Raw genomic sequence first — 27,855 nt, 5'->3', positions numbered from 1 at the left:
AGTCAAATCGCGGGAAATAACTTTCACTTTCACATTTAGATTTTTGAGTTTGACAAGATTTACCATAAAATGTGGTTATTAAAGTCTTTGTCAGAGAAAGGTAGTGTATTAAACAACTGAAAGTATTTATATACATAAATAAATAACAGGGTTTTTAATATTTTTTTCTGTATATAACGTTTTTCAGATAAAACAATACCTTTGTTTACTAATGCTGTGTATGTAGTCGGACGAAAAGACTGTGAGATTCTACTACCAGTGGACCCAGCTGTCAGTAGAAAACATGCTCAAATTAAAGTCTCACATGCAGAAACTAGCATAGTAAGTGAACTAGTTTGTCACAAATCACTCATTTATTTGTGTCTCAGTATGTTTTAAGTGGACTGTAGTGTCAGTGCTAAAATGCAGTTCTAAATGTTAGAATTTGTTGCATTGATCTGTGGTATAAAAGAAAATGACACATTATTTCTGTTTGCAGTCAAAGCCAGATCATTTACCAATAATTTTACTAACGGATCTTTCCAAGTTTGGTACATGGCTCAATAATGACAAGCTGAATAAAAATGAAGAGAAAACGCTAAGTGATGGAGATCAAATTACCTTTGGTTCTCCGAAATCTTCATTCAGGTCAGTTAAAATAATATTTTCTATTTCTGTCCAAATTATTCTTGTGATTAACATATATTTTCATGAACAGATGATCATGGATGATGGTTTGTGATGAATTTAACAAAACGTGTTAAGGTCATATCTTAAAGGTTGATAAACAGTGTATAATGATCCTTATATTTTTAGAGTTGTGTATGAACCTTTCATCATTTCAACATCATGTTTGGATAACCCATCAAAGAAGCTTGTCCGAACACATGTGACTGCGTTAGGGGGTCACATGGTAAATGAGTGGCGGCCAGACTGTAGTCTCCTAGTGATGAATAACCTCAGTGTCACAATCAAGGTCACCACATTTCATCCCTGTTAGCATAACAATCAACACTTGTCTAAGTTTTAAATTACTTTCTTTAAGTTTTATGATTCAGTTGAAGAATGCTGAATGCATATACATTTACAACGTACATGATTTCTTTCTTTCAATATCTTTGATAAGAATATCATTTATCATCCCTCTTTTTCCTTTAAAGAAATGATTGCCATATTTTTTATTTTTATACTGGTAGGTCATTGCAGCATTAGTTTCACAAAAACATATAGTTACTCCAGCTTATATAGAAAAAATGGTCGAGTGTACCAAGGAGGGAAAACTACAGCCTGACCCAGATTTGTATGTCCTTTTTTAGCTGATGCAGATTTTGTACGCTGTAAATCAAGTGCAAATTTATTTTGAAATAAGCCAACATGTATTTAGGTTCCTTCCAAGTATCTCAGAAACTCAAATAAACCCAGATCAAGTCTCCTTCAAACCAGACATAAAGAGAGCAACAATATTCCAAGGAATGAAGTTTATCTTTCTCAATACAAAACAGGTACTGCTTTTTATGCATCTGCATCAATGAAATAAGTTGCTTTAAATTTTTTTTTTTTTTTTTTGCAAATTTTTTAGTATGTGACAAAGTCTTTCTTAAATCTTGAACATAAAAGAGTTATGATTACCATTTCTGTCCAACTTATTTTTGTGAGTAAAGTATATTTTCATGATGAGTTATGACAAGGTAATTATTGTCAGTATTATATTCACTAGTTAACAATTTTAAAACATTTGATTTCAAGAGTTCATTGAGAGATTTTAAAAGATAATGGTTTCCAGTTTAAGAAAATGAGCCTGACGGTGGAGATGGGAGGAGGGCTTCCAATTCTGATGGACGACCCGTCTAGTGGCGATATGGAGATGATGGTAGAGCCAGGCTCTGTGGTGATGCAGAGTGATCCCTCGGACGCTTCACAGAGATTCTCACAGACAAATGTAGACTGGATTACCAAAGTCATCAAGTACCTCAAGAAGTAAGCAAGTGTAATAGTTGATGAAAATTCAGACTGATTTTGTGCTTTGATTAAAAAAATGAAAATTGTGAAATTTGCTCTTGTAGACATAAGAAGCACCTTATTCAGGATGCTGAGTTGGGATTTGCTGTTCTTCACTGTTCAACAGAACAACATTGTAACCCAGATGTGCCATTCAGTAAGTGAAGTTTAAAAAGCATACATGTATTTTTATAAACACTCTTAATTCTGTTTGTACCTGGATAATTGTCATTACATATCAAAGCAAAAATTTGTTCATTCCCATGCTTAGCATGTATGCTGAACTGAATGTCAGAAAACTGAAGTAGTTGTTTTTTGAAATCCATGAATATTGCTGTAGAGAACATAAAATCTACTTCCTCTATTCTATTTGTCCACATTTACACTATTCTATTTGTCCACATTTACAGTGTATTTATCTTAAGCCTGTACATTTTATGCTATCTATAATTGATTAAATTTTCTTTTATCCAGTGAGTCAGGTGCCCCAGCCAAATGTCCCCTCCCAGTCCCTCACTCAGACAGACGTACTGGCCCACAACACAGAACCAGGGAGCAGGTAGCAGGAGATTTACTCTTTATTTGACCAGTTACAGAAAAAGTTACAGACATATTGCTTGTAGAAAAAAAATCTTTGTTGTATTATTTTGTGTAAAAATGTTTTGATGGATTCAAAGAGAAGGGAATGTAAGAATTGTTGGGGAGACAGAATTATGATTTAAGAAATCTGTAGATGTTATATTCTTCTCAGTCTTTGATTAAAATATTTGAAGTAGGACATTTCCAGTGGATTTAATGTGATGGTAGTCCTAACTTGCATGAAAATTTCTAAATGCACATGGTTTCCACAATAAAGTTTATGGAACATTTTCACATGTACAGATTTGTGTACCTGTGTACCATTTATTAGTATTACATTCATAGTTCAGTATTATCTAAACTTGTATGATAGAGAGTTGAGAATATTTTGATTCAATTTATGTAATGGTTTTATTTTTTGTATATGTAGATCTCCCGTAATCGAGAGAAAAAATGATCCTGTTCAAATTAATGAGACAAGAATAGAAACAGATGTAAGTCAAATTATGCATTTTAACATAAATTTTTAAATTAACTTATTTATTAAACAATTGAATTTCGGTGACAAGAAGAAGATACATTCACAGAATATTTTTTTGAATGGCAAATGGTACATTTTCCCTTCATTTTTAAAGCAGGACAAATCACACACAGCTCCATCCAAGAGAGAATCACAAAAGACGGATTACAAACTTCACAGGAGAATTTCTGGAAGTGAAACCATCAGGGAGACAACCCAGCTGGGGACAATGGAACAAACTCCATCAAGGTAAAATCATATGTTTTCAAATTGCAGAATTTTTTATGCTAATTTTTCTGGGGATGGTAGCAAGGCTAATCAGAAAATCACAGCCATTTGCCCCAAAACTTTGTTACCGTGTGTTTAAATGAACATATTATTTATGCTTTTGGTTGTCGTTATATAATTAGGATCACTCTTTATAACCCCTATCAGTTTAAGTCAAGGTACTATTTTTAGAAATGATGCAATATCTGAATCAGTGGATGGGCAGTGTTTGGGAAAGCAGATCAAGAAAGAAAAAGTTACGCCGGAAAAGCCTGATGTTATAAGACGAAGTCCAAGAAGATCACCTAGTCCATCCACTTCAAGACATTCACAGGAAAAAAAGTTAACAGGCAAATCAAACAGGTCACCTAGTCCAGGTCCATCCAGTAAGACACCATTGTCCAGAAAATCTTCTGGGAAGGGGAAAGAAGCTTCGATATTTAATGATGTCAAGGTGGAATCAAATGTAGATTCAGAGGAGTTAAGCGCAGTGTATGAGACAGAGAAAAATAAGGCACCTTTGACTGTAGACTTTGGAGAGAATGAATGGTCCTCAAAACAGAGAAAGACAAACAAGACAGACTCAAGATTATCACTGAGGAAACAGAGTCCTGAAAAGCCGAGCTCTGCTCTGGTTACATTGAGTGGGAGAACCAGGGATAAAAGGAGGATCATTGTAGAAGATTCAGATGAGGAATTTCTACCCAGTTCAAAGAGGGCAAGAAATAAACCTCAGTCAGAAGAAGAGGTGGACTTATTTGAGGTGAATTTAAGTCGGGCAAGAGGCTCTCATTCTAAATCTTCTGATGCAGATGATCATGAAGACTTGTTTGATGTGGTGGTCTCCAAGTCAAGCAAAAAATCAAAAGAAAAGTCTAACCAGCCAAGGACTAGCAGCAGAAACTTGTCTGAGGAAGCAGGTTCTGATGAGGACCTGTTTAATGTTATGGAGGGGTCCCCTGAAAAGTCCTCAAGGAAAAGCCCAGAGAAGACATCAACATCAAGGAAATCTCCAGAGAAGACATCGACATCAAGGAAATCTCCAGAGAAGACATCATCCAATGGAGAGAGGAATACAGCAACAATGTCCAATAGAGCAGGAGAGAGAAATGGCATCAGAGTCAAGGAAGAATTACCAGAAGTAAGTACACATGTACTTGTATATAAACTGTTTATGAACTATACATGCCCGTTTTACAAAGAAATGTAAGACTAAAAGACCAAAATTTAATTGTGCTCATAATTTTCTATTTTACATTGATTTGAAAATTTTCTAATCTTTTTAAAAAACTAAACAAAATATATTTATGTAAGCAATTTCAAACAGAATGATTATTAATTCTACAAAATTTTACTATCAACTTAAGTTTTTAGTCTTAGTCATAAGTTCTTTTGTAAAATGGGCCCCTGCTGAATTTTTTTAAGCTGTTCTTCTTGAAAAATCTGCTATGATGTTGATGTTGTAGTGAATACAGTCTACAATTTTTAGGTGAATGGACACAGAGAGGAGATGACTTGTACAAGAAGTCCAGCTGCTGCTCCAGACGGTTTTCTAAATGCCAGGGCACAGACAGGGGTCTGTATTTTGAATCAGGCATCTTGTAAAATTAGATAAGTGAATATATATTGCATTATGGGAATATATTTTTGGGATGGACTTGAGTATTTTGATAAAATGATATCAGCTATAAAGAACTTATAAACTATATATTTTGTTATTCCTGATAAAACCAACTGAAAAGAGGACATTGTTTACCATTAGACATATGAAACACTGAAAAATAATTAAATGGTCATAAATTTACATGTGGGATAATGCAAGTGATATTTGAACTACATCATATATATATAGTACATGTACTACAATGTATTTTGAAGCATAGGTAGGGCCCACCTTGCAATTGGTAAAGATAAAATGTAAAATTTGTATATACTTACAATTAACTGTACTCTAACTGTACATTGCATTATAGATGGCAGACATAAAGTCAGAATACATAAAGGAAGAGGACCTGCCGTCTAGGTTAATTGTGACAAAGTTTGTAGATCTGGTCGCTCGCCCTCCACGATCGGCGCCGACAGATCCAGGGGAGACTACTCCTGATGGGTATATCAGATGGAAAGGCAAACTGGTTAGGAACTTCAAGAAATTCAAAAAGGTAGAACTTCTGATTTATTGATTCAGATCCATTAATTAAGGAGATGGAAAAATGATTTATTTGTAAAAATAAAAATTTTTATGCTTTATAAGTTGTTAATAAGAAATTTAAATTGTATCTACATGTTGTCTGGTTGTCTGGTAGACAACTCTTTCATTACATAAAACAAATTATATACTTTTACATGGAAATAACCTTTTTACCAACTTTTGTAATATAACTTATGAATGTATAAAAAAAAATATCTTGTCTAGAACAGCAAAATCACATTTAGCCATACTTAAATGGAAAATCATCTGACAGATGATGTAGATTCAAGTTCGTTTGGAGTTTAATGTAATATATATTTATTTATACACAGAACCAGAATTGTGGATCGAATGGACTCCCTCGTATTATAGGAGGCAGTGACCTACAGCCTTATGTCCCCGCCCAGAGTAAGGAGGTTGAGCAGTGGTTCAGGGAAGCCAGAGAGGTACCAAAAAGGGGGTTTGGTTAACTTTGTAAGAATTATGAAAAAATAACATTATTTTATTTTTCTGCAGCATCTAGGTTTTAGTACTATGTCAATAAAATAAGTTTTTGGTCACAATGATGATTCGAGATCCATTCAAAATCATTTTGAAAATTAAATATTTATCAAATCAAGCTAAAAGGACAAGTTTGTGTTCGAACATTGGAATTTGAATATAAGAGAAAAACTGGACCAAAATATTCTTAAAAGTTCTAATAAAATGATAGACGATTGTTCTGATATTTTTTTGTACAGGCAGAAAGCCAGGAGACAGAGGCGGAGAGAAGAGCTCAGGAGTTGTTTGAGTAAGTCTCATGCAGAATGAATTTCTTATTCCAAACTGGAAAACAAAATGTAAAAGCATTTTCTGTCAAGTTTTATAAGTAGGATGCTTACTGTTCTTTGTTTTATTTTCAGCTTTGAACCAAAAACAGGGAACAAAAGAAGAGGCCGTTAAAAGATATTGTTGCATTTTTTCTGAGACTGTTATATATGTTATTGAAATTAAAAAAATATTAAAATGGGTTGTTTAATGTCTTAATTTCTTCAATAAGAAATTTGCAATTTTAACATTTCTTTAACCATTGAAAACATTTTTTAAAAAAATAGTGCAAGTTTTCCAAGGTTGGACAACAGATAGAAAAATTTTTTTTAACCATAATGAAAGGACATGATTGTTTTCAAAATAATAGTAAAATGAAAAAAAAAAATTACCATTGAAATGAATTTCATGAAAATGAGACACCCTCACTTAAAACCTAAAAATTCAATTTTATTACAGAATTATGTATCTTCAAGAATAATTCAATAAAAGGCAAATGGAAAAAAAATCAATACTTGATCAGGCACTTCTTCATTAGGATAAGTACTTCGATATATATGGATTCATTTCAATTGCACATGGCCGGTCCTTCGGATGAGACCGTAGAAACCCAGGTCTCGTGTCGCAGTAGGTGCTGGCAAGAAAAAAATCTCTCCCTGCTTAATGGCCCTGAGTGCCGAGCATGGGACAAACTTTGCAGCTCTCTACTTGCAAGTGGTGGCTTTTCTATGGGTGAAAAATTCTCGAGAGGGACGTTGAACAGTATACAATTAATCAATCACTCTTGGAAAGGGGAATAACTTATTTTCAATTTTTGAAGTTGAAGAGTGAAAATCGAATAATTTCCCTTTTCACCCAAGAAATGTAGTTATAAAACAATTAATTTCTTCTTCAATAATATTGACCATTTACCTCAAAAAAAAAAAAAAAAAAAAAAAAGAAGAAGAAAGAATAAATACATTGATAAAAATAAAATTTAAATATTTTGATAAAATATTTTGATCAATGTATTTTCTTTATGTAAAACGAAATAAAACTTTATCATTTTTGGAATAAATAGGATCCCTCTGTGATTTGGTGAATTTAATATGAACAGTGTATTTCATCGGACATAGAAATAAACACCATGAAACTAGAGACTCTTATTATCCGGAACGCAGAAGGTTGTTTTGGAAGGTTTTTACCGTTATCGATGAATCGTTGTTTCCAGTTACAGAAAAAACGCGGGGAAGGCGATGGTCATGGAAAGTTATTTTACACGTTGATGCTGAGTTCCAGGGGAATCTCATTTGAGATAAGCATAGATAATAATGTAAGATTATGTCATTAGATTGCTGGAAGAATTAGAATGCTCAGACTGATACTTTTAGTCCGTCAACAACATTTTGGTTCATTGTTATGGCGTCCATGGTGTGGTGATTCCATGGTGTTAGGCATGGTCACGATGGTGTTAGGCATGGCGATGCTGCTGGCACCTTTTTACAAACAAGGAAATTTGAAAAATAATATGTTTCTAATTGTATTAAATACACAGTTTTAAAATTAAAAAGAAAAAACATAGAATATAGTGAGATATTATCAGTTTGTGAATTGGTAGAGGGAATTCTTTAGATTCCCACATTCTTTGACTGCGATGCTAAAATATTTTGAATTTATTTGATTTGAAAATATTCAGAGGGATTAAGGATTTTTTTCTCGTGATTTTGCATTTCAGAAAAGATAACCTTTACCATGGGATTTTGGAGGTCTGCTAGAAAACTAGACAAGACTGTTCTGGGCCAAAGGTTGATGTGTTTGAACGTTAACTTCCAGAGATCAAAACATGTTGTATCTTCACAGGAGTGTCTGACATATTCCAGACTCTCTGTTATTCTTCAAAGGAAATACAGAGTGGCTACAAGCAGATACTACTGCACGACAGAATCGGCACCACACAATAAAGATGCAGAGACTCAGGAGACAGAGATACTCCCAGAGGGAAGTCAGAGTAGAAAGAAGAGTATCAGTATGAAAAGTACAATTAGGAACTTCTTGATGAACCACAAACTACCTGTTGAGTTGGGCCACACTCATTTTATTACATCTTGTCATGTTGCAAAGTCTGAAGTGCCACCTGGAAAGAAAAACTTATATATTAATTATAATACAGGTATATGTGATAATGTTACATTTGAACACCTTTGAAAGTCAAGTGTTATTTAAAATTTTAAAACACCCATATTCTGATGTTTAAATTTGCTAAACCTTTTGAATAAAAAAAAAAAACCTACTTTTTTTTTTACTGGTAATGAACTTAGTGTCAGCATAAGATATTCCATTTAAGTTTTAAGAAATGTACAATTTTGAAAATTTAGGTTCATTTGTATGCACCACTTGTCAACATTTTGGAGAATGGTCAAGTCTTAGAAAGAAACTTCTGTCTGATGCAAAATCAGAAAAATTGTAAGTAAATTACCTTCAAAGTTTTGCAATGCATTTTATAAATTGTGTTCTTGTCATGTTCACTTGCTGAGTTTTCAATATAACCTGTCTACAGAAATACCACCAAGTGTTTTCAAGATGGAGATGAATTAGAATTGGTTAAGAGTTACTGTGACAATGGAGTGGAATATACAGAGAACAAAGAACCAGTGACCTCTATGTATGAGGAAGAATTTACTGCTATGACCCATCTCTATCATTGTCAGGCAAGTGTTTAATAAAATATTACAGCTCAGAATTTATCTGTACTTGAATTATGTTGAATACAAGAGAGATTATACAAAAATTCTAAATTAATAAATGATAAAATTGATATTCAAAATATATTTTTACTTGTCAGAAAAGAGAAAAATATAACTTCATAACAGTATTTCGTTTAGTGTTCTAATTCAGTCAATGAAAAATTTTGTAAAGTTTTAATAATTTCACATCAGGGGTTGAAACCGGAGACTTTTTCCCGACACAAGATCCACTACACTACAGATGATAATAATCTGCCCATTCTACACCTGCCTTATGTAAACCCAGCACAGCAGATGGTGGGAATGAGGACTATGTCCCTCCAACATACTGTGACAAAAACTCCAGAAAAAAGTGGGAAAGGGAAGAAGACAGCTGAGGAGGAAGATGGAGAAGAGGGGCAGATGTTTGATGTTGTCAAAAGCTATGAACCAAGGTTTGTAAAACAAGAAAGTGGATAAGTTTATTGAAGGGGGGAGAATGATAAAATATATTTTATGCAAAGTTGCAAGTTTAAAAAGAGTACTACAGTAGAGACCCGTTATTACGATGTTCACTTTGTCACGGTAAAATATCGTAATACCGAGGGCAACGTAATAAAAGTTCCCAATAAAATTCTGTAAAACATCGTTTGGAAAACGTGTTCTTGTATTAGGGGGTATATTTTTCTCCTTCTATCTCCTTTTCATGCTCAAATTCTTCTCCAATATGCCATATACACTTAATTCATTGATTACTTGTCTGTAAAACTTATTTTCATGATGCTATTTCTTCTTTTTCCATCATAGTAAAAGCATAGAGCACATTTTTTAATAGAAACTTCGACAATCTTCCTTTAATTGCCGCCATTTTCTGTAACATGTACTTTCACTTTCGTTTCTGTCCAGATAATGCGTTCGTGAAAATTTCAATGTCTTCGTAGTCATAGTCATTTCTATATAAACAACTACCAAAATTCTGATTATTTTATTCTCTTTGTATTCAATTAAAAGTCATTTCTAAATAAACAACAACTTTTTTTTTTTTCAAATAAAAAGGTCAAAGTAAATAGACAAGCAATCTGTCAAAATATTTTTTTTTTAATTACTGAACAGAGGTCAATTAGCAGTTCAGCAATTATCGATTTGTATTTCTGCTGACAACTGAGAGGTAGTCCAAGCCACTACCCAAGCTGTTAAAACGTTTGTAGTGGAGTTCAAAATTTGTCCAAATTATGTTTGATACCCAAGCTGTTTATTTACGCAGTTTATTTGCAAACGAAATTACACATTATGTGTACCTGTGTACAGCATACATGCATAATATTAAATATAACCTTTTATTTATTAAATTAATTTATTAAACTAAGTATGAAATAAAGAATAAAAGAATTTAAAAAAAAATTACAGCGATAGAAGAAGCTAGGTTTATGAGTAAACTTTAATTGTTTAACAATGGCTTTGGCACGTCTCCAAATCTGCTGGGCTCGCTGGAACAGACCAGGTGGGTGCAATCAAGCGTCACTAATCACCTAACTGCCCTGTTAGTTAACACTCTCTCAGAGCACAGGTGTTCCAATGTTTATTTAGCGTCTCCTTAAGTGTCTACCAGCAATCAACACTGAATAAACACGGAGTGAAAAAAATTTTTGACAGAATTTTTACATCGTATTACTGAGACCTGACGATTTTGGACAACGTAATAAACAGTTCTTTTTTGTATAGATTTGTTAAGAAATGGATTTGTGCTTTGAATTTACAACGTAATAAGCGTTCTATCGTATAAAACCGTCACCGTAATAACGGATCTCTACTGTATGAACAAAATATATTTTGTGAATCCGATATGAAAATCTTCCTTGGAAGTAAGTGTTGGAGTAGGGAAATATCTTGGAAATTTGTGTATTGTTTAAATTCAAACTTTTGGTAGGATTGGATTTCAACAACTGTTTGGTTGGCATGGTTTCAAGAAGGACTCCAGAAAATATGAGAATGTTGTAATTACTTCCTCTGAATTTGATGCCATGGCAGTCACACAGGAAACAGACATGTTAGGGCTGGCTGTTCCCAAGGGGTCAGAACTGCCGCTTGAGGTAGGTTTTATCGCAGTCTCCCACTCTACCTCTCATTACAATATTTTATTATATGTGGAAAAAATTGTAATGAAAAGTTACTGGTTGTTAAAAATTTCTTAATGATAATATGAGGTTGTGTCTTGGTTATTAAAGAAAGGAACTCTTAAGATGATGAATATTTTTAGTGTCTGCACACCTTGGAGCATGTGAAGAAAATTATTATCTGGCTTGGAGCAAAGGACAGTACCCGAGCAACATCCAAATTGTTTGCTAAGAAACTTGCTGGCAGAAATAGGTGTTCAATTGTCAGGTATTACATTTGAAAAGAGGGATTAAGTAAAATGGAATGTTACTTTATATTTGCTTATTGTTTATTCACCATGCATTAGAAGACAAACATTTACTGGTAGAATACTTGTTTTAACTTTTAATTAGACCAGAGATAGTCAAAGTATCAGGTCCTCTTGATGCTCTACAAAAAAAGAAGAAATTGAGAGACATTCTACGAGAGAGTGTTCCAGTTGACCTAGATAATATTGTCGGGTTTGAGAGTCTGACAAATGAAGTGTATGCAGAGTTTGCTAATGTGGAGCAAGTTACAGGTGTCAAGGTATGTTTATGTTTAAAGTTCAATTCGTATTTTATTAAGTTGGACTATAAACTTTTAAGGTGCATGAAAATGAATGTCAAGGTGCAGATTATGGAGATGTATGGAATACATTTTTTCTCACTAACATAAAATTTTCTGTAATATATAAGATAGGATAAAAATGAAATTCAAACAAAGATAATACCTCGGTACATTTATACCATTTCACATGTATAATGAGTTGATGCATCTTGAGGGCTCAGGTGTGACAATAAGTTGAACATCCTGTGATTTTTTTGTTCTGAGTGGAACATAAGGCCTCACACCTTGTGATATTTTTGTTGGAGTTCCTTCATAGTTGTTCATTTTGCAAATCATGTTAGCTAAATGTCTCTGGTAATACCAGTTCTTGTCAGCTGGTGTATCTTTGGACCTTGATATAAATGTTACCACAATTTACAATGCTGTAAGTTTGAAACTATGTATTTTCTATGTACTTTGATACCTACATATACACCTGATTTTCAGTGGAAGCGCTTTGCCCAGATGAATCATCTTTTACATGGACTCCGTCCTGGAGAACTGACATTGTTCAGTGGAACCACGGGTTGTGGAAAAACTACATTTCTCGGAGAGTACTCACTGGATCTGTGTGTACAGGGGGTGGGTAATATGAATACCTGCAATAATTACGATAGTTGCTTTTATATTATGAATGTGTGCTGACAGCAAAGTAAATTTCATTTCCTGACTGCAATTTAAAAAAGTGTTCAAATATATGGGTTACAATGCATTACTTTTATTACAATTGTTTATTGTGGCAATTCACTATAAGAATGCTAACTGTATGTAAGAAATACTTGTTCATGTACTTGCAGAAAATATTATCTAAAAATATCTTAAGTAAATATAAAGTGTAAACTATCACATATTGTAGTACATGTACATATACAGAGTCCAAAATCATCTGCAAGTATAGTTCTTTTTCTTCTCAGGTAAATACCCTGTGGGGAAGTTTTGAGATTAACAATGTCCGTATGGCAAAAATGCTCCTGAGGCAGTTTGCAGTGTGAGTAAACACATTTTTTTTTTTACTTTTTCAAGTCTTCAAAGATTCTGTTTGAAGCAATTCGGTTATAAAATTTCATGCTTCCCGTTTTCTACTCTTTTATTCTAATTGCCCAGTATATTGAAGAACATCATCATACATTTATTATACATGTACCATTTATTTGATTCTGACATTTTTTTTCCAGGAAGAGTTTTGATGAGTCTTTGGAGGACTATGAAGTCTGGGCAAACCGTTTCAAACAGCTGCCATTGTATTTCATGACCTTTCATGGACAGGAAGATTTTGATAAAGTCAAAGAGGTAATTGTTTCCTTTTGTGTTATTAGCTCACATAAAATGGTACTTTAACTCTTTTCCCCCTGTTGCCACCATTTGAAGCACTTGCGATTTCCCTAGAGTGTTTATCTGGCTGCCCCCTGAAGCCATTTTGACTGACTTGAAATGACTGACCATTACATTTAGAACATGCTAATTAAGTACCTAAACATCATCAAAGTGTCACATATTATATATCAATGTTTGGGGAATGGATTGAACTTTAGTATTATCATATAATTTTTTAAGAATAATTAATCTACAATTAACAATATATAGGTGAAACCAGGTAAAATGAATTTTCCACAACTAATCTTCATATTATTATCCTTTCTATGAGAGAAATTTTCTATAAAATATACCAGTAAACTTAAAATATAATACCAAACCAATTAAAAGGCTCATTATTTTTTGTTTAATTAATATTAATTAAGATAAATTAATAATGATAGGTAATTATCTTAGACTTAGCCAACTAAACTTCACAATCATGTTCAAGCAGGCATGTTTATAAATATTTTATATATTTAGTTGACCATTTCTTGCAAAAGTCTTGGGGAAAATAAATTAATACATGTTTTTATCGAAATCAATGCCCTGATGAAAAAATGCTGAAAGTAGATAATTTAGTACTCATAAAACACATGGGAAATCTGTGGCCGCCATTGTTGTTCTTGTTAAAGATTCTATGATGTTCTTCCTATAATTTTCATTGTAAAATTTTATTTCTATTAAATTCAACTTTAGAACTGATGTAAAAACATTGTGAATGCTAATACAATCCAAGGAATGTTACATAAAATGCAATATTAAGGCTGAATTTTGCTTGTGACAAGGCCCAATTTCTTCTTGTAAACAGACTGGGTGCCATTGTTTTCACACAGGTAAATCTCAAGTGAATTCACACCATGCTGTGACTTCACTAATTATAGTAACATTACCTAATGTGTAATACACATGATTGGCTATCATTTAGAGCTGAATTTATTTAGAAACAGGGGAAATCACAGAGTTAATTTAGGGTTGTTGTGTGTATGCGTCAAATGGTGGCATCAGGGAAATGGGGCATAGCGTCAAATGGTGGCATCAGGGGGTAAAGGATGTAATGCATTAGGGGGAAAAGAGTTAAGCTCTTGTTGGAACCTAGTTTCTGGAAAATTAGTTTAAAATTTGTACATGTACTTATTTAGTATGGCACAAACATAATTTTCAAATACATAGAATGGTACGAACCTACGATTTAAGTGCCACCTAAATGTCCTCCTTCTAATACTAAACAGCTTTAATATGAGCATGTTCATAGAAATCAGAAACTTTTGACTGAAATTGAAAATTTAAATACCTGCCATGCTGTATATTTATGTTTTCATTCAACATTGCTTGTGATATACATGTATTATACAATCAAAGACAGGGATATTGACTTTTAGTGGTACTTTATTTTCAGACCTTGATCCGAGCTGTGTATGCTAACGACATACAACATGTCATCCTGGATAATCTCCAGTTTATGATTGGTTCAGGTTATGACAATAACTTTAACAAGTTTGATGTCCAAGATTTCATCATTGGAGAATTAAGAAAGTTTGCCACAGACTTCAACTGCCATGTGACTCTTGTGATACACCCCAGGAAGGTAAAATATTAGTTATGTACAGTATATTTTGAGGACAATGAATTTTTCTTTTAATATGTAGATCAATAAATTGTCATCATTCATCTTCATGATATATAGTGTTACAGTAGAAAATATTTCTAAACAAGTTTATCAAACAAGAGTGATGTTTTTTTTGTTGTTTTTTATTCTTACATCAATTAAAAATGATATTTTATATATTTTTAGGAAAATATAGATCAAGAGATCACAATCAGTTCCATTTATGGAAGTGCTAAAGCTACACAGGAAGCTGATAATGTCATTATACTACAGACAAGGAGACTGTCAGCTTCAGTGGCTAAAAAGTACATACAGGTGGGTTACATTTTCATCATTTTACAGATAAAGATATTATGAACCTCAGTCACTAAAATTCAAAAACAGGTGAGTTACAATCTCACAGTTTAATTACAGACTGAAATATTGTCAACCTCAGTCGCTAAAATGTACATACACAGGAGTTGCTTAAATTTTCATCACGAAATGAAGGATAATTTGTTTTGCAAGAAAAAGTCCATACATGTTGTTCATGATCATTCTCACACCTTTTTCAAAAATTTGAATATGTATTTATTAATATACCTTGTACCTGAAGGTGGTAAAGAACCGCTTTGATGGGACCACCGGATCCATGATGCTCAAGTTTGACAAGGAATCACTGACATTCTCCGGAGTCAAGTCCAACATCAAGAAACCTAAAGACAAGAAATCCCCCGATCAACCGGAGGAGGATGTCATCGAAGAAAAGAAAACGAAATACAAAGTGTATCTTGACACAGAAGGGGTGGAGGAAAAGAGACTGCCAGATGATTTATTCAACATTTAATGATGGGGAGTGAAAAAGCTCATAATTTTTCCATTTTTGCAGGAAAATGAAGGGCAGTGAAACATGGAAATTCAATGAATATCCAAACAAATTATATTTACATATATATGGATTTTTGTCATTTAACATTGAATCTTAGTGAAATTGAATAAATGTATTGTATAGCAGGTAAAATCATCATTGGAAAAGTTTGATATTTGCTCCATTTGGAGCAAATTGCGGTCATTGAATTTGTGGAAAGGAATTATACAATTTTTTCTTCAGTTCTACAAGCATTTCCCTTGAGTAATGTGTCGATTTTGAGCCCAATTAAATAATAATAACTTGAAACACTTAACTGATCCCAATTTGAAGTCAAAAATAAAAACAGTAATATTTCAATTTATTCTTTGAATTTTAAAAAGAATCATTAACTACATGTATGTTGAATTCACAGAATTTTTATTTCCGCAAATATAAACTCAGTGAGTTAATTTACAGCTGTGTAGTATTTTGTTTTGATTTTGATTATTCTTAAAAAATCAGTCCTTGAATGTACCTTCTATTACCAGAAAAATATTCAGTGTGTTTGTTTTTACATTCCTTTTTTTTTTTTTTTTCAATTTTGAAATCTTTAAATTTAGTGTATATTTCTTTGTGACATACATGTTCAATTGTTCACATATTTTTTTTACTTGCCAATTATTAATATATATTTTGAGGGCATTTGACTTTTACATGTATTTATATTCACCCAGTGTTCATTCTATCTGAATGTGTTCTAAATAATCCTTACAAATGGATAAATGAACTGCTAGAATCATTTGACAATTGTTGTTTGGAACTTTCCTCAACTTCACAGAATAGCACTACTGCACTACTGGTTCTTTGATTGATTATATATGCATTACTTTGTATTTGAGAGATTTTGTTTTTCTTCTATTTACTTTGGTGCTAAAAGAATTTGTTAAAATATTTGAAACTTGTTAGAGTTCATAACTTCTGAAATGTATGAAGATGCTGTAAAGTATATACACTTATGAGTCCATACACATCTCAGATGGAGAGATAAACATATACATGTATTAGTATTAATTAGTAGAATATAAATTATTTGAAACAGAATTAGTATTTCTTAAAAATCCCAGTAAAAAGTTTAATACTACATGCATGTAAAACATTCCTAATACATGTGTATGCATGTTAAGATTTTGCTAATTTTCTACTTTATTTGGTGTAAATCATGTTGTGATTGGGATGTGATTAATTAAGCACTACATAAAACTTATTATAAAAGAAGACATAATAAAAAAATTATCCTACAAATTTATGCAACTGTTTCTTACGATGATTACATATATAGAGGGAGGAATGTATTAGAGTGGAGCATCACCTTAGGTCTGTGATAATAATACTGAACTGCTTGTATAGTTTGTAATACTATAGAAAGAAAATCAAAAAAATAAATAACAAAGAAATCCTCTCACAACATAGGAAGCCGATAAATATACCATCAAGCCTGACAAGGATTCCAAAGTGAGGTTTAAGACATTGTAAGATAATAGTTCTTTCATTTTATGACCTTTATAGTCATGGTTGTATGTATAAAAGATCTTTAGTTAATGGAAAACAAAATACTACAGCTTTTCAAACTAGATTAATGCTTGATAATCAACTTCCAGAGCTTAGTATTATGGCTTAGACAAAATTTTGTGTTGATAGACCATTGTGTTGGACTTGATTCTCTGATTAGATTCGTTTGATACTGAGTATATATATATTTTAGTTTAAAATATTCTTGGAGTGAAAGATTAGAATCAGTTAAAAGCCAACCCTCTTTCATTTGACAGTTTATGCAGCAAACAAGCAGAAAAATGGTAGTTATCATATTTGAATGTATTTTCAACATAAATTATGAAGGCTCAAGTGGGGCTACAAAGTTGGTAATTTTAAAACTTAAGGGACAATCTCAAGAACAGGAAAGTCGTAATCAGTCATATTTTTATGGTAATGTCCTCAAATAGTGTAGATTCGATTTTGTTCAAACGGGTGGTCAAAAAAGGTACAGTTACTCTGGTGAGCGTTATGGTCTATGGGCCTCTTTTTAAAAGCATTATTGCCAAAAAAAATTGTCACTCAACGTTAATGAATTTATTATTGAGGGAAAATAGTGGTAAACGTTATAAATCACGGTTCTTATTCAATCTTTATTTTTTAATACAAAAAATCTGTCGGATAAGGGGGAAAAATGTTTTAAGATTGAGGAGAAAAAAGGGGGGGGGGGTTAAGGGGTGTGCTTGGAATAAGGACACTTGATTGGTTTTGTTTGTCCAATCAGATTCGTCGTTACAAACACACCTTCCAAGTACGTTTTTCACAAGGACAAAATGGTAAGGTTGTTGTTTACTAACATTTTCTTCATGTTCTGTTTGATCTACATAGATTTCGACACATTAAATTTATTGAATCTCCATTTCAGACGTCGTATACAGATAAAGGACCAAAGGTAAGTGTGCTTTTTAATGCAGCATGGTAAACAAGGTGAGAAAAAAACGTGAACAACTTCATAAAAACTACGGAACCTGAGAACGTTCTACGAAATTCCGAATTGCGCTTTAAATTGTAATTCATTAATATGCACAGGCATGTTGAGAAAGATAACAAGGTTGACCTACTTATATCTTGAAAAGATTACGAAACCGGTAGCATAAAGCATCAACAATCATTGCCTTGCAATGGAAACGTTAAAAAAAAGGGGGGTTCCTACATACGTAGCTTTGTGAATAAATAAAATTTATGTTTAGGCTTTGTAAGTGATAAGAAAGTTGTCAATTTCAGCGTGTTAAGCCAGCAAAGATCAAATCTTTGCCATATGACTCCACTCCTATCGGCTGTAGGAAAATAGGTTAAAAAGTTTGTGCGTTCAATCAAAATTATGACTAATGTTATAATCCATCAAAATTATTTAGGGAAAAGGGTATCATTTTTAGCTCTACTGGTCAGAGACCAGAAGAGCTTATGCGATAGTAATGCAAGGCCGTAACTACCATTGAGGCAAGTGAGGCAAATGCCTCACTAAATTTTTGTAATTTTCTGAAAAGTGAAATTTTTTTACATTGAATGAATTATGTGTGTCTTCGTGCTAAATTGATATTTTCAACTTTTCTTTACATTTCTTTAAATCGTTCAACTCACCAGTTGCCTCGATCATTTTCATTTAGAATGTAACGTAATATATTTCAATATGTTTGTTTTGTAAATTGTTAGATTAATTAACATCCCTTCTAAGAATTTCTCATTCATATTAAGACATGCACCACTACTAGCCGATGGAGAGCAGCAAGTTTTAAATCTGTTCTAGCTTTCAGGTTTACTGAAGATGATTGATCACTTATTCAGTTATTGTGACATAGGACCTCGGTTTGTACAGTCTCATCCAAAGGACCGGTCTCTACATCCCGCAGTGGGATTTGAACCCGCGATGTAAGGATCAACTCCTTAGTCTGCGACTCTTGAGCATACGCTCTAACGACTGCGCAATGCGGGCGACAATTCAAAACGTAAAATCTTTCTAAGATTAAATGTTTGATTTAATATATTAGAAAATCAAAGGGTATACCCAGGTTTCATGATCCCCATCCCCTGGAAACCCCTATCACTGGCCGTCTGGGGTCTGGGAATGCCCAACACCCTTGCCTCACTAAAAATCTGAGCCTAGTTACGGCCTTGTAATGCGTCCGGCTCCATCCGAATGCCTGTCTGTAAACAATTTTTCAAAATGCTACTCCTCCTATAGTAACGTATCGGTTTTTGATTTCGATGAACGGTGTTGCAGTGGTTAGTAAAAATAGAAATTTCTGTGAAATACATTCAAAATGCTACTCCTGTCGCCATGGTTACTAAAAATATAAATTTCTGTGAGATACTTTCAAAATGCTACTTCTCTTACAGTTTTGGTCTCATTTCAATATAACTTGGCACACAAGTAGACTTTACTAAGATACATAATTCTTTTTATTGGTTTTTGATTTAGATAAATGATGTTGCCCTGGTTTCTAAAAATAGAAATTTTTGTGAAATACTTTCAAAATACTACTCCTCCTACAGTTTTGGTCTGATTTCAATATAACTTGGCACACAAGTAGACGACACAAAGATACATATTTCTGTGTATCGGATTTTGATGAACGGTGTTGCCATGGTTACTAAAATTGAAAATATTGTAAGTTTATTAAAATCTACTCCTACAGCTGTAGTCTTATTGCAGTATCTTGACACAAAAAGAGCTCAATCAAGCATCATTATTCTATTTACTGCTGTTGTAAAGTTTCAAATCCCAACTGCTACTTTTGTCTTCATTTGTTATAAGTACAAACCAGTAGAGCTTCAGTCTCGACAGAGACTTCTGGTTAAATATCTATCGGGATATAAATACAGGTTGGTCATGTGATTAAATTCTGTAAGGTCTGTAGAGCTTTATTGTAAATTTGATTATATATACCATTGTGCACTGGTACATAATTTATAACCCGATAGATGTTTTAAATAATACCTTTAGTATACACATGTATTAAATTTTACATTTGTGAGTGATTTAAAATACATTTCTGTGTGAGTTTTTTCGCTAACTTATGTATTTTCTGAATTTCAACACCACACAAGTTTTATCTATTGAAAGTATTTCGGTCACCCTTTATGACGTCACTGAGAAATTGTGTTGGATGCTTATGACATAAGAAATCTGTATTTATAAGTGGTAGTTATGCATTGCTTAAACTGTGTAATGTAGGAGAAAACATTTGCAAATGTGAATACACCGGTACACTGTATATACTTAAGTATACAATGTGTTTTTGTTTACTTGATAATTGACATTTCTATAATCTTTCATTGTATAATATTGTTATGTTTAAGATTAGATTTCCTCGTAGTGAGGTGAAATTGAATTTGTAACTAATAACTCCAAATTTATTTCAGCCCGATTCAGGACGGTTTGTCTGCTTTGATCATATTACTTTCTGGGTTGGAAATGCAAAGCAGGTGAGAATTATTTTTTTAAGGCCACAGTTATTTTATCTTTAGGATTACGGATCCGCAGACCCGATTTTTTCAGGTTTTAGAAAATAAAAATAATGGATTTTATCAGCCCCTTGTTGTTAATTCAGAGTTATTTTATCATCTTTTTAATTAAATAATGTTGTTTTGAGTATGGTTAACAATTGTCTACTGTCCCCATGTATGACATGCCACTAGTTCCCCCATTGTTGAATTAGATATATGAACACAACATATCAGTAAATGTACTGGAAATGTAAACAACTATTGATAATGTTTACAATAATAAAATGTCCTCTTTTTTTTTTTTTATGACCATGAATTTATTGTTGTATACAGTCAATATGTGCTGCTGTCATTTAGAAATGAAAATATTTTAATGCATTTGACAGTCAGAGTTAGGTAAAATTGAAGGTTTGTGAATCATTCATTGCTGCAAGAAGCTATTTATATACAATTGTATTCAGACACACATTTGATTCAGTTAGAAAAAATAAGACAAAAGGTTACAAGATAAATCTCAAAGGATGCTTACCTAGAAAATTTTACCTATAAAGAATTTCTAAATGTTAAGGTCATGATTATAGTAAGAGATTTTTAAATTCATTGAAATTCAGTGAAAGTTATTTCATTTTGCAAGTAGATTTAATACTTCATTTTATATATCCCTCTGTTAACATCACTGTCAAGGCATAAGATTTTATAACTGAATGGAATTGGTCAATTAATATAAAATAATTATGTTTTGATATAAGGTGTTTATTTGTTTCAATCAAAGAAAGCAAATTTATAAAACCGAGTTTTCAGTGAATGCCTGTTGCAAAGGATTAAACTTAAAACAAATTTTGTCTCGTATCTTGTAATGTAGGAAAACATTACTTGCAAGGACTTTTTAAAAAAAAATCTTTGACTTATTGATGTATTTGGAGTTGTTAATGTAAGACTGTTCTATTTGACAGGCAGCCTCGTACTACTGTACCCGTGTGGGATTTGAACCGTTTGCCTATAAAGGTCTGGAGACAGGAAGCAGACAAGTGGTGGCTCATGTCGTCAAACAAAACAAGATGATCTACAACTTCCAGTCCTCCTTAGAGCCCAACAATCCTAAAGGTTTGTGTTATATGAAAGACTGACAAAAATGTACTTAGAATGAAATTTATTTCAATGATCAGTGGTTTACATACTCTGGCCACACAGAATTTTTAGAATTCTAACTGGACAATTTATTTTTGAATGAAATTTGTTTTTGCTATGAAAATAAATGTTTATTTTCTCCTCCCTCTTTATATTACTGTTTGGTTTCCATTTTGTAGAGATGGGTGAACACATTGTGAAGCATGGTGACGGGGTCAAGGACATTGCATTTGAGGTGGAGGACCTACAAGCCATATTCAAGGTCAGTTTTTGTCCCCACTTTCTCAAAGGGGGGGATTTTAATGATGATCTGTTTGTCTGTCTGTATTTTTGTCTGTTTGTAACATTTTCATTTCTTTGCGATATCTAGAGAAGTTTTTGAGCTTTTGCAATGAAATTTTACTCCCTATGTGGTGTCATTCAGCATCAGCAGCATGCACCATGCTTATCCCAAATGCATGTAATAGCGCTCAAGTCATTCTTTCTTTAATATACACATGTACGTGGTCTTTTTTTTTTATCTCCATAAACATGTAATAATAAAAACTTTAATATTTATTTTAAAGATTTTACTTGTCATGATTTGAACAGAGAGCTGTTACTAAAGGAGCCATTGTTGTAAAGGAACCTTGGGAAGAGTCAGATGACAATGGCACAGTCAAAATGGCTGTCATCAAAACGTACGGGGACACAACACATACACTGATTGACAGGTCTGGCTACAAAGGCTTGTTCTTACCGGGATACAGGGCTACCACTTACAAGGATCCACTTGTTGAATTGCTGTAAGTAAAACTCTTAATATATTTGTAACACTTCTTTCACAGTTTTGTGTTGACTTGCTTTGGTGGTGCTAGAATCAGGTAGCAAGTGCTTGTTTAGGAATTTCCAAGTCCAACTTCTGCATCCCAAACACAGAGAGGGCTTCAAGATGATGCAATTTTCTGTAGTTTTCATTGTATAGATAGACTGCATATTTTATAGTACTATGAAAATATTTATGAACACATTTAACTTAAAATATTTAGCTGATTATCATATACATTTATTTTATTGGGTACCTAGGATTTAGAGTTCTAATCCTTGTACAGTTAGCTTCATATTCTATGTAAAAATTACAGACACAGTAAAAATACACATTACTGTACCTCATTTAGATTTGCTGGATGGGCAATCTGAATGTCAGTATTGTGTGAATGATTGTTCATTTCAGAGAATCTCACATTTTTTGTTTAATACTGAAGTCGGAGACACTTAAATAGGTTTTTAGGAATTATTGTAATGCAGTTAAAGCATGGCACATTTAAAGAAAAAACATCTAGAGTAAAAAATAATCTGTAATGTACATAATATTGGTAATTGCAGACCTAAACCAGAACTTCAGTTTGTGGATCACATTGTGGGAAACCAACCTGACAATGAGATGACTGACATTGCGGACTGGTATGTAGGAACTTATTTCAGCAGTGATTCATTATCTCTAAGAATTAAAAATATACATGTAACTAAGACAAAATTTAAAACAATAAAACAAAATTTAAGATAAAAAGGCTCAATATATTAATGATAATTTTAATTTTACTTTCTTTTATTTCATGTTTATTCAGACATAATCCAGAATAATTTATTGTAAATTGCCACATATGGTTTCAGAAGTATTCTGTTGCTATATTTTATAGGTATGAGAAGAACCTGATGTTTCACCGTTTCTGGTCTGTTGATGACTCACAAATCCACACTGAGTACTCTGCTCTCCGATCCATAGTCGTCACGAACTACGAAGAAACCATCAAAATGCCAATCAATGAACCAGCACCAGGCAAACGGAAAAGTCAGATTCAGGTTATTATAAAGTGGAAAACATTGCAGATTATATATTGAAGATTATTGCAAAATACATACAGATGAACAATTAACATTAAGAAGTCTTGAGCAGTATGTTATTTTTAAATAGTTTGTTCCATGAAAATATAAATTTTTAATGAAAATAATTTGTATTGATTTCCAGGAATTTGTTGATTATTATGGAGGAGCAGGTGTCCAGCATATTGCAATGAACACAGATGATATCATCAAATCAGTAAATATCACACAACTCAAATGTGCAGGATAAAAAAAAAAACAAATTTTAAAATTTTTAATCTGGTTTAAAAGGTAAAACTATGTAATTTTTTCTTACTTATTTTTATTGCATATATAGGTTTCTATTCTTCGTGAAAGAGGTTTACAGTTTTTGGAAATCCCCAAAACTTACTACAAAAACTTGAGAGAGAGACTAAAGAAATCAAAAGTGAAAATAGCAGAGGATATGGACAGAGTGAGTATGAAGCATATTCCCATTTCCTTGTATGATAAATAAACATTTGCTTAAAATTTCAGTTTAGTTTATGCATTTTTTTTTTCAATAAAATTGCTTCATGCACGTCTTTTTGGACAACCCTCCTACTTCACTTAACTGGTGAGAGATGCTTAATATTTTAAAGACTGTGTTGAGATTTTGGGACTCCCAGATAAAATTCAGAGGGTTACAAGAATGGAAGTAGGAACCCCACCCCCCAAATCAAATAAATTTTAATTGTGATATCTCTTATTATTATATATACAAGTACCTTATTAAACTGCAGTAATTTATTGGAACAGAAACAAATTAATTTCTGTTTCCATATAAAATAACATTCATGCATTTTCTTCAGATTCAGAAGTTGAACATTTTGATAGACTATGACGACAATGGATACCTACTGCAGATCTTCACCAAAATCATGCAGGACAGACCTACACTTTTCCTGGAGGTCATTCAGAGACACAATCACCAGGTCAGTGTTTGACCTCAGGTCACCTCAAGGTCAATCAAATGACCTTAGATAATTTTTAATTTAATTTATCAAAGAACTTTCTTGTATGCTCAAGTATTTTATCATTTCTAGTATACTGTATGATAAATTGTGTTCATTAACAGAAAATTTCAATGTCAAAAAACTGTATTCTTATTTTCTTATATTTGGCATTTAGGGGTTCGGAGCTGGAAATTTCAAGTCCCTGTTTGAGGCCATTGAGTTGGACCAAGCCGAGCGTGGCAATCTGTGAAGGATGGGACATTGTGTGATGTTTACTGGGGTTTATGTAGGGACCAGATCATAGTGATACATCTAATCAGTATTCTATGCCTTATTCCTAATGCCTTCTCTATAGAATCTCCTCATATATGTATATAAACATTTATACTCCAGTGGTAAATACTCTTTGTTTTTGTCCATTTTCTCTGAAATGACTTCATATTTGTTTTATATTGTTTGATATATGGAGGTTGGGACTGACCAAAATAGTGTTTTTGTCACCAATAATGATTTTAGTTCTTTATATTATAAGAAGGACCTTGAAATCTCATTTTTTCCATCTTATTTTTTTATGTTGAAAAAAAAATCCTAGTCAATCTTGAAGTTGCCATGTTGGATTATTTTATTAGAACCAGACTTACCTGTTGATTAAATTGATATTAACACTTTCTCTTTCCTTGTATGCAGAAAATTAACAATTTTATGTGCATTTGAAAGTTAGATGTATTAAGTGATAAGAGAGTCTTTTGCATAAATATCTTCCTCTGACCCAACCCCTTTATTCAGGTTTTTGACTAAAAACTTTACTCTTTCAAGGTATCAACACTATCAAGGTATCAACACTATCAAGGTATCACAAAATAACCCACTCTTGTAATGTTCTTACTTTTGATATATCTCATAGTCATAAAACACATGAAAATTCACATCTTCAGTGGTACATGACATATTCTGCACAAGCACAATACAGTTTATGATTGTTCATTTGTAAATGTTTTTGATTTGAATACTGTAATCTACTATCCCCAAACCATCCCTAGTCAAAAAAATCTGGTTTAAATACATTAGAGGTTGCCTCATTTTTATCATGTTATACTAATTCTTATTTTTTGTTGACATTTTGATACAGTTATTTCTCATTATCTTGAACCCAATGTGATTGAGGGAAAAAAATCCTGAGATATATGAGAATTTGAGACAAAAAGGGTTCAATAGTTAAAGAGTAAGTGGTTGGTACTTCACAATCACTTTGACATGCCAATGTCTCTAATACACATATCTCTATTAAAAAGATATCAGTGTTTTTAAAAGATATTGCAACTCAGAATAGTAATATATATATTTTTACGAATTAAATATGTCATTCCTGTGAAATTCTGATATATTTTTCAATGTAGGCTGCATGAAATTGTAAAATTTTGCTAGTTATTTTTTTTCCCATTTTATACAAAGACTTCACAAAATGGTCAAGTGTGTCACATTTTGTGAGTGTTGTGATAGAGTTATACCTTGTGTTGAATTTTACCGGTAAAAACTGGTTGTCATCTTTAAAATACATCTTCTTTTGGTGGTGACCAGTTCAGTATCTTTTGTTGTCATTAAGCTGTAAATACTGATGCATTATGGGATTGCTTTATCATTATGTAGCATTTGGTTTTTTTGAGATTCAAGTACTGTAATACTTTGATAATTTTCGTTAAATCTCTCACAGTGAAAGATATAAGTCAGCATTTCCAAAACAGGATTTAAATGGGTAATTCAATTAATTTTTTTTTTATCTAGTTTAAAACTATCTTATTGCATCTTAGTTTGAAGTAATAATAAAAACACCAAATTTTCAATTTATTTCTTATCATTTTCTTTTAAAGATTTTGAAGAATATTCACAAATTAATATGATTTTAATGAATTTGAAGCTATTAGGCATTCTGCAGACCATATTCATCCATCTCCTTTTACAAAATAATAGAGTTATGTATCTTTGTAAAGTAAACTAAGTTCAACACCTATTCAGAGATTTCATTTCGTTGTGGAGATATGCTTAAATAAATATGTAGGGGCCACCCCTACAAATCCTGAATGGGGGCATTTTACAAAAATTCAAAGTATGCATATTGTTCAAAACATTATTCTGCCCATCTTTTGTTCAACATTGCTTATCAAAATTTTCCCCCTTTTCGAGATATGAAGCGTCAATGATTTAGCATTCTGGCCCCTTGTGGCCCCTAATTACGTAATATATGAGCAACTGCTTAAAATATATTGTTGCAAATTATTAAGATGAACATCTTTGCTTCTGTAATGTATCACAAAATATTGATCATTAAAGAGATAAAGATGAAAGATTTCTGGCCCCTCTGAGCCCCTAATTTGAGGAGTCAGCCCCTTTTTCTTGATATCAAACGAAAGGTCTTGTGATTTCAAAGACTTTTTGTTCAACACCTATTCAGAGATTTCTTTTCGTTGTGGAGATATGCTTAAAATAAATATTTAGGGGCCACCCCTACAAGTCCTTAATGGGGCCATTTTACAAAAATTCAAAGAATGCATATTGTTTAAAACATTATTCTGACCATCTTTTGTTCAATATTGCTTATCAAAATTTTCCCCTTTTTCGAGATATTAAGCGTCAAAGATTTAACATTCTGGCCCCTTGTGACCCCTTATTACGTAACGTATGATCAAATTTTTATAATATATTGTTGCAAATTGGTAATATGAACATCTTTGCTTTTATAATGTATCACAAAATATTGATCATCAAAGAGTTAAAGGTGAAAGACTTCTGGCCTCTCTGAGCCCGTAATTTGAGGAGTCAGTCCCTTTTTCTTGATTTCAAACGAAAGATCTTGTGATTTCAAAGACTTTTTGTTCAACACCTATTCAGAGATTTCTTTTCGTTGTGGAGATATGCTTAATATAAATATTTAGGGGCCACCCCTACAAGTCCTTAATGGGGCCATTTTACAAAAATTCAAAGTATGCATATTGTTTAAAACATTATTCTGACCATCTTTTGTTCACTATTGTTTATCAAAATTTTCCCCCTTTTCGAGGTATAAAGTGTCAAAGATTTAGCATTCTGGCCCCTTGTGGCCCCTAATTACGTTATATATGAGCAAATGCTTAAAGTATATTGTTGCAAATTATTAAGATGAATATCTTTGCTTCTGTAATGTATCACAAAATATTGACCATGAAAGAGTTAAAGATGAAAAACTTTTGGCCCCTCAGAGACCCTTATTTGAGAAGTCAGCCCCTTTTTCTTGATATCATATGAA

The 27,855-nt window shown here is 32.5% G+C and overlaps 1 protein-coding gene across 1 annotated transcript; it reads left to right on the top strand.

Annotated features, from left to right (window-relative positions):
• The first annotated feature begins 17 nt into the window (after positions 1-17).
• Positions 18-26,416, top strand: LOC134246462 (uncharacterized). The gene is made up of 40 exons (XM_062728829.1): positions 18-100; positions 188-321; positions 479-627; positions 796-955; positions 1,176-1,279; positions 1,364-1,481; positions 1,763-1,956; positions 2,043-2,134; positions 2,452-2,536; positions 2,987-3,050; positions 3,192-3,325; positions 3,536-4,484; positions 4,833-4,919; positions 5,317-5,502; positions 5,864-5,977; positions 6,272-6,321; positions 6,434-6,468; positions 8,053-8,487; positions 8,693-8,780; positions 8,875-9,025; positions 9,254-9,495; positions 10,968-11,130; positions 11,298-11,422; positions 11,548-11,722; positions 12,230-12,364; positions 12,697-12,770; positions 12,958-13,072; positions 14,535-14,723; positions 15,340-15,528; positions 18,029-18,055; positions 20,527-20,589; positions 21,564-21,714; positions 21,918-22,000; positions 22,330-22,523; positions 23,104-23,181; positions 23,418-23,580; positions 23,747-23,818; positions 23,939-24,055; positions 24,432-24,554; positions 24,751-26,416. The coding sequence occupies exons 1-40, from the start codon at positions 70-72 to the stop codon at positions 24,823-24,825; spliced, it is 5,913 nt and encodes a 1,970-aa protein (XP_062584813.1). The 5' UTR covers positions 18-69; the 3' UTR covers positions 24,826-26,416.
• Positions 26,417-27,855: the final 1,439 nt, after the last annotated feature.

The sequence above is a fragment of the Saccostrea cucullata genome, unplaced genomic scaffold, assembly GCF_032062105.1.
Source record: "Saccostrea cucullata isolate Sc308-1 unplaced genomic scaffold, CSIRO_AGI_Scuc_v1 ctg2, whole genome shotgun sequence".
Lineage (NCBI taxonomy): Eukaryota > Metazoa > Mollusca > Bivalvia > Ostreida > Ostreidae > Saccostrea > Saccostrea cuccullata.
This window is presented reverse-complemented; position numbering and strand designations above follow the sequence as displayed.